Source organism: Babylonia areolata, chromosome 34 (assembly GCF_041734735.1).
Source record: "Babylonia areolata isolate BAREFJ2019XMU chromosome 34, ASM4173473v1, whole genome shotgun sequence".
Taxonomy (NCBI): Eukaryota; Metazoa; Mollusca; class Gastropoda; order Neogastropoda; family Buccinidae; genus Babylonia; species Babylonia areolata.
In genome coordinates, this window is record NC_134909.1 from 857,241 (window position 1) to 866,052 (window position 8,812).

The 8,812-nt window shown below is 42.3% G+C and overlaps 1 protein-coding gene across 1 annotated transcript in view; it reads left to right on the forward strand.

Moving 5' to 3' along the window:
- Nucleotides 1-7,568, forward strand: part of LOC143277313 (uncharacterized) — a 46,687-nt gene extending 39,119 nt beyond the window's left edge. The window contains exon 4 of the mRNA XM_076582095.1: nt 4,617-7,568. Within this exon, the coding sequence (XP_076438210.1) occupies nt 4,617-5,016 (400 nt within the window). The 3' untranslated portion in view covers nt 5,017-7,568. The remainder of the gene's footprint in view (nt 1-4,616) is intronic.
- The last annotated feature ends 1,244 nt before the right edge of the window (nt 7,569-8,812 follow it).

Consider the following 8,812-nt stretch of genomic DNA (forward strand, 5'->3'; position numbering starts at 1 on the left):
AACATGGTAAATACGACATGAAACAGCACCACACATTGTTACCTGCTCTGTTGAGAAATGGAGGCAAAACTGCACACTGCAATCACTTCTGGGAACAGGTGATGACAACACAGATATCGGTTCTGTGAACAGGTGATGACAGCACAGGTATCTGTTCTGGGAACAGGTGATGACAGTACAGGTATCTGTTCTGGGAACAGGTGATGTCACTACCGGAACAGGTGATGACAACACAGGTATCAGTTCTGGGAACAGGTGATGACAGTACAGGTATCAGTTCTGGGAACAGGTGATGACAGCACAGGTATCTGTTCTGGGAACAGGTGATGATGGCAAAGGTATCAGTTCTGGGAACAGGTGATGACAACACAGGTATCTGTTCTGGGAACAGGTGATGACAGCACAGGTATCTGTTCTGGGAACAGGTGATGACAGCACAGGTATCTGTTCTGGGAACAGGTGATGACAGTACAGGTATCTGTTCTGGGAACAGGTGATGACAGTACAGGTGTCAGTTCTGGGAACAGGTGATGACAGCACAGGTATCTGTTCTGGGAACAGGTGATGACAGTACAGGTGTCAGTTCTGGGAACAGGTGATGACAGCACACGTCTCTGTTCTGGGAACAGGTGATGACAGTACAGGTATCAGTTCTGGGAACAGGTGATGACAGCACAGGTATCAGTTCTGGGAACAGGTGATGATGGCACAGGTATCTGTTCTGGGAACAGGTGATGACAGCACAGGTATCTGTTCTGGGAACAGGTGATGACAGCACAGGTATCTGTTCTGGGAACAGGTGATGACAGCACAGGTATCAGTTATGCAATGACAGCAAGGTAGAGGTAAGTTTTCAGAAGAGTTTTGTGATCAGGTTCACACAACACATCACACGGAGTCTCATGAAGTGTCTGCACCCTGCTCTCACCACGTCAGGCAGTATATAGTGTGCAGCCAAGCCACGCCTCCAACCACACATCCTATCTGCCAATGGTGTGAACATCGTGAATATTAACCAGCTAGAACCAGTTAGAACCAGCTAAAACAGCCACAAGCCAGCTCAATGGTCTGCCCCCTGATAACCGACCCCCTCTCTCTGTACCTGCACTCCACCCACCTCCCCACCTGTCCCCCATTGCAGCCCCTCCACCTTACCCACCTGTCCCCCATTGCAGCCCCTCCACCTTACCCACCTGTCCCCCATTGCAGCCCCTCCACCTTACCCACCTATCCCCCGTTGCAGCCCTTCCACCTTACCCACCTGTCCCCTGTTGCAGCCCCTCCACCTTACCCACCACCCAACCTGAAGCCTGGGTCCCGCACTTGTAGTGTGACACGCCTTCACGTGTCTGGTGTACCTTCACGTGTCTGGTGTACCTTCACAAACATGAAGCGATAGAAACACTGTGAAGTATCAGTTATGTAAACTGATTTCAGTTTGAAAGTCTAACCTGATTTCCTCCTGAACACATGCACACCCCTGTACACACATACGCAGACATGCGCGCAAACACACACACACGCACACACATACATGATCCAGGTGTGGGTGTAGGAAGGACAGGTGTGAGGGGTGGAGATGGCGGAGTGGTGGGAGTGGGGACCATACCATTATATTTCAGGATGGACAAACAACGACATTGATATGTGTTTCTGTGTGTCTCTCTATAAACCTGTGTGTGTGTGTGTGTGTGTGTGTGTGTGTGTGTGTGTGTGTGTTGTTGTTGTTGTTTTGTGTGTTGTTGTTGTTGTTTGTTTCTTTGTTTTTTGTTGGTTTTTGGACTGACTGTCTTTTGGCTCTCGACTGTCATTTGGCTGTCTGGCTTTCTTTTGGCTGTCGACTGTCTTCTGGCTGTCTGTGTTACTTTCTGTCTGCCCGTCTGCGTTCTTGCCTGTCCATTCGTTCTCTAGGAAATGTCTGACAGTCTGTCTGTCTGTTTCTCTCTCTCTCTCTCTCTCTCTCTCTCTCTCCATGCTTTACAGACAGTTAGCTATGAAAGGGCCGCATTGCGAAACACCCACTGTGTGTCACGTTGACATCACGACGAATGTAGGACAGTGTGCACCAGGACATCCTGGTAAATTTCCGTCCCTACACTCCTCTGTCTGGCTCTCTGACGCATGCACAAAAATCACAGGCAAACTGAACACAAACACGAACGACACACACACGCATACATTCTCTCATTCTCTTCATTTAAAAAAAAAGAAAGAAAAAAAGATTTTTTTAAAATGGGGAGGGTGGGGGTGGGGATGACGTAAAGACTGAGCGTTGTCGAGGGAAGAAACACAGGCGCCTGGATTTATCTCTTCTCCAAACCAATATCTTGCAACTGACTGACTGGAGATTTGTGTAAATGCAACATGAACTACAGTTGCTCTCTAACGTACCAAACTCACGATAAAAGAAAAAAAACTATCAAAGTACTGACAAAATATATATCACATATTGTGAAGTATATGAGTGCACATATACGTTATAAATTATCTGTCTTTTCATATCCCCCCCCCCCCCCCACCTCAGATTCTTCACCAGACTACATTTCTGATCTTTTGTTCTGTCTACTCGCCTTCTCGGCCACTTCCTTCATCCACAGATAAACTAATTCTATGCACACCAAAGACCCGCACAAAAGTATTTGGTGAACATGCTTTTTCTTTCCCTGCGCCCAGGCAATGGAACTCGTTGCCACTTAACATTCGCAACATCAGATCAAAACCAACTTTCCAAAAAGCATTAAAGGCATACCTGTTTCGACAATACCATGAACAATGAATACCTTTCTCTTCATGTGACACATGTACACAGGTATGTGTCCTATTGTACTGAGACCATTGTTTTACTGTTGTTAGTCTTTGTATTCATGTTTTTTTTAACAAGCTAGTCAAAAATTTACTTTAACTAGTAGTGCTTTCCATGGTGTGATTATGAATGATGACATGCACGTTAATGCGTTGCGCTGCTGAGTGGGAAGTATGATTGAATTTTACTTCATATACTTATAGTATATTTGTAAATTGGTTACTTTTAGGAAGTGTCTGTGATGTTTTGTTTTACTCGAGTAGATGAATATTATTTTATATGTACAGTGTGTAGTTCATCTCAATTTTACTTCTGTTTCTTTATCTCCAAGGATTCTCAGTGTCGTTTCCAGCTTTTAGGTATATTTATTGGTGGTGGTGGTGGTGGTGGTGGGTGGTGAATCGTTTTATCTCATTTATCATTATTATATTTAAAAATGCTACATGTCTGTTTCTTATTGTGTAACGCGGCGAGTATGCTCTTGAACGACGCTGTATAAGCCTCCACATATCATTATTATTAGTAGTAGTAGTATATGCACAGACCGATGGGGAAATATTTTAAATAGTTCCGTCAATAAACTAATAATGATAATAACAATGATAATAACAATAATGATAATATTTCTCTCTCTCTTTATTCAATATTTTCTCTCATCATATTCATTCATTTATTACAATATTTAGCTATGCAACAAAATATGTTGATTTATTCACACATACCATGAGGACCTAATGGCCAGTGACATAATATATATATATATATATATATATATATCACTCATTCACACACACACACACACACACACACACACACACACATTGTCCCTCCATCTGTTTCATCCCCAAAGTATACTTGGAGTGTAAGAAATGTCAGTGCTCGGTTTGTTGCTGTTGTTGTTGTTGTTGTGGTTGTGTGTGCCACGAGAAGCAGTATTATTGTCAATTGCAACTCTTCATTATTCATTATACAATGACCAGAAGAACTTTATATCAGTCGTTCACTTGCTGTTGGACCTGTGCAGCGAGGATATTCAAGACAGTTGATATGTGAAAGCCAATCCTCAGCAACGAATTTGGTGTATGTGCGTTGGGGTGGGTGTCGACACGGGTGACTGACGCTAGGGGAATGGATGTGTGTGTGTGTGTGTGTTGGGAGGGGAGTGGATGTGTGTGTCGGGGGGTGGGGGGGAGGGGGGATGTGTGTGTGGGGAGTGAGGGGAATTGATGTGTGTGTCACAGTAGGCCTAAACTACAGTGTGCAAATGGCACCTACTCACAGACCATCGTCATCATCATCATCATCTTCTTTTTCACAAAAACCTTCCACGTCAGCCGGTATCATTCCAATGGAAAAACCCATTGAAGATGCACTCAACAATGAAAGCTTTGATTTTCGTGACACTCTGGAGGATTGTGTCTTAACAAGATAAATAGTGCAAAGGGTGGCAAGGGGAAGAAATGTTGTAAAAAGTCCAGTGACAATGACGCAATTGCTAATCGTGTTGCAGAGCTGATCGTCCCTTTGTTGTCGTCATCGTTAAAAATTATTTTGGAACAAAGTCTAAAGAACATTTTATTAACTATTGTCGATGCTGTCACCAAACAGTTTAATCAAGACGATGAGGTGTTGAAAAAGCAAAACCTCCTTCTTCAGTAAAAGTAGACAAACAAGAACAATACAGCCGACGAGAGAACGTTAAAATCATCGGCATTCCAGAACAAGACAACGAGGACCTGGAGGAGGAAGTCAGTAAAGTCTTCCAGGCTGCGGGCTGTACCATCAAGCCCAGTGAAATAGCTGTTGTCCACAGGTCTGGCCAGAGGAAGACCAACAGCCACAACTCCACTGTTTCCCGTGGCAACGCTCCTGCTGGCCGACCTGTGCTGGTGAAATTTGTGTCTCGGAGGACAAAGGTGACGTTGATAGAGAAGCGACGTGCCCTGAAAGAGACCCAGGAGTTCAAGAAAGTCTTCATCAACGACGACCTGACTCCTCTCTGCTCCAGACTGCTACACGTGGCAAAGCGCAACGAGGCAGTTGACAGGGTGTCGACAACGCATGACGGTCGGATCCGCTGTGTCCTGAAGAAGACGCCGGGCCAAACTACAAAGGCCAAGGTCGTCCTGATTGACAACCCTGATGACCTATTCCACCTTGGTGTGGACAGTGTAGACTTTGAAGCTTTGGGTCTTCAGCATGTTGTGGGATAGGGGTGTGACGGAGGGCAATTCAGTTTTCTTTCAGAAAACGGTCAAAATTTGTTACCTGACAGTTTTGTTGTTTGTTTTATTTCACGTGATTGTTGTTCTGCTTTACATGATTCTTCTGTGAACTATTCAAAAAGCTCAGCTGGTGAAAGACATAACATAAGCTTTGTATCACTCAATGTTTGTGGGTTGCGAAGTAGGTTAAAACATAGTGAATTTGTTACACACATTAGTCAGTTTGATGTTATCTTATTAACAGAAACAAAAACAGACAAGCAAGATCACTCATTCCTTGAAAATGTTTTCTATGAACTTGGGTATACAATACATGTTTTCAGTCGAAAATGTTCATCGTACCAACGTTCAGGTGGTGTTGCTTTTGCATAAAAAAAGAAATATTGTAATTATATAACCACTCTACCAAACAAAGACAGCAACTCAACATGGTTCATGATAAAATCATCTTTAACGGGATATGATAAAGATGTGTGTGTTGGAGTGGTTTACATCCCTCCTGAAGGATCAGTGTATAGTAGTGTTGATATGTTTGATGATGTTGAAAACATGCTCTTTGATATACAAAGTAAATATGATTGTTATATTCTGTTAGCAGGTGACTTTAATGCTAAAACAAAAAAATTCGGTCAGAGCAGAGAGCGTGACACTCGCGTCCGCACACCACGAGAGCCGCTCACCGAATCCCCTAGGAAAGCAACAAAAGAAGTACGCTTACATGAATTGCAGTGGAAAATAAGTCATAATATATACCCAACAAACATTATTCTAAAAAAAATGGAAGTAGTAGACTCAGAAAATTGTTACTACTGTCCTGGTAAAATTGATTTTATTGAACATTTTTTCTATGAGTGCTCATCTGTGAAAATACTTTGGAAAAACATAGAAAATTTGATACTTAGAAATACTGGTAAGTGTATGAAATTACATCCCACAGACGTTTTATTTGGAATTCAGGATGACAGATATAGCAAACATGACCTTATAAAAATAAATCATATTATTTTGATAGGTAAAATGTGTATCAGTATTGCTAAAAAAACAAAAAGACTGTCTATTTTACAACTGATCTTTGAACAGCAATTCAGTATTAGACATCGATATATTATATAATACCTTATGAATCTTAAAGAAAAGGGAAACAAATCTATATGTAAGTGGGGGGGAAAAAACGACATAGTTATGGAATGCAGGGTATTGCTTTTGATTATTGTCATGGTTTGTGTGTGTGTGTGTGTGTGTGTGTGTGTGTGCTTGTGTGTGTGTGTGATTGCTTAGGTTCACTGTATCCTTTTTGTTGCTGTTATTTTGTTCCTTTCCTTTTTTTTTCTTTATATAAATAAAACGATGGTCGACCCAAGAAAGTCCGGGTAAAAAAAAAAAAATAAATAAAAAAATAAATAAAAAATTGAAAGATTTTATTGTTCAACATCAGAGTGACAGTAAAGGTCCATTCCATGATTTGATCAATGTTTTAGATGAGCAGTTATATCCAATTAAGTGTAGACATAATCAAGATAATCGTCGACCAAACAACTATGGTATAGATTGATTGACTTGTGTAAATCGTCTTCATTGTATATTCTTAATGGAAAAGCAGGGAGAGATGACGGAATCGGAATGTTTACTAGTAATGGCTGTACTGTGGTTGACTACATGATTGGATCCCCCTTTTTGTTCACAAAAATAACAGATTTTACTATTTCCCCTTTTGATGCTTTATTATCTGATGTACACAGCCCGTTGATCTTGTCTCTGGCTACTGAGTGTCACATATTGAACCATAAAAATCATACTGATACGGCTGTCATACCATGTCATAAAAAATGTGCCACATCAAATTTAACAGGTCAGAATGAAATAATACGAAAATGGGAACACGAAAAGGCTGCTTCTTTTCAAGAAAATTTGTCTAACGCTGAGCTTACACACTTAAATGACGCAATCAATGCTGATGATATTGACGTCATAAATGATAAACTCCCAAACATTCTGATTCGACGGCAAAAGATACTCTCGGGACATATCAAATTCGTACTTCTAAGACAAAACACAGAGATAGTCGCAGCTGGTTTGATTCCACATGCAAACGAAGCTGTTTCAGTTACAGCTGTTTCAGTTACAGTTACTGTAACTGAAACAGCCCAAACAACTCTTGGAAAACAACGCATCAAAAAGAAGCCCTGGGTCACGGACGACATCCTACAGCTGTGTGACAAACGTAGAGACCTGAAAAAGAAAAAGAATGAAGAAGAAGGGGCAAAACAGTACAAAGCAGTTAACACCGAAATCAAGAGAAGCATGAAGAAGGCAAGGGAGAATTGGATTGAAGGAAAATGCCAGGACATAGAGGAAAACCTGACAAGAAACAACAGCAAGAAAGCCTACCAAGTTGTGAAAGAACTTACCAACACAAGGCAAGGTAGAACTATGTCCAACATCCAGACCAAGGATGGAAAATGTCTAACAGAAGAACAAGACATCCTAAAGCGATGGACAGAATACTGCTCAGAGCTATACAACATACAGACCACAGGTGATCCAGCAATACTGAATGTTCCACCAGCCACTGATAACAGTAATCACCCCATACTCCGTGAAGAAATAGAGGCAGCAATAGCATCGCTGAAAAAAGGGAAATCGGCAGGAGTGGACAACATCCCATCAGAACTGGTCCAAGCAGGGGGTGAAGTTATGATAGATGTGCTACTGAAAATCTGCAACAAGATCTGGCAAACAGGGGAATGGCCCACACCGTGGACACAATCACTGATCATCACCCTCCCCAAAAAGGGCAATCTCCAGCAGTGTCAAAACTACCGCACCATCAGCCTGATTAGTCATCCCAGCAAAGTCATGTTGAAGATCCTGCTTAACAGACTGAAACCACAAGCAGAAAACATCATTGCTGAAGAACAGGCAGGTTTCAGACCAGGAAGGAGCACAACTGAACAAATCTTCAACTTGAGGTTGCTATGTGAGAGGTACCATCAACACCAACAAGACCTCCACCACGTCTTCATTGATTTTAAGAAGGCATTTGACAGGGTCTGGCATGCAGCTTTGTGGGCTACCATGAATCTGTACAACATCAACGCCAACCTGATCAGACTGATACAGCACCTCTATGACAAAGCCACCAGCGCCGTCTACCTCAACAATAGCATCGGGGACTGGTTCAGAACCACAGTCGGAGTGAGACAAGGCTGTCTACTCTCCCCAACACTCTTCAACATCTTCTTAGAAAGAATAATGACTGACGCACTGGAAGAGCATGTAGGAACAGTCAGCATAGGCGGCAGAACAATCACAAACCTACGTTTTGCCGACGACATTGATGGACTGGCTGGGAAAGAAGAAGAACTGGCAAGCCTGGTCAAACATCTAGACAAAGCCTCCACATCGTATGGAATGCAAATCAGTGCGGAGAAAACCAAACTGATGACTAACAACACCAACGGCATCAGCATTGACATCAAAGTCAACGACGAAAAGCTTAAAACAGTCCACAGCTTCAAATATCTGGGAGCAATCGTGTCAGATGAAGGATCTAAACCAGAAGTACTCTCGAGAATTGCCCAAACAACAATGGCACTCAACAAGCTGAACACCATCTGGAACAACAAAAACATCGCTCTCAGCTCAAAAATCAGACTGATGCGTTCCCTGGTTATATCAATATTGCTCTACGCCTGCGAGACTTGGACCCTGACTGCGGACATCGAGAGAAGAATCCAAGCTGTCGAGATGAGATGCTTTCGTAGACTACTTGGCATCTCCTACA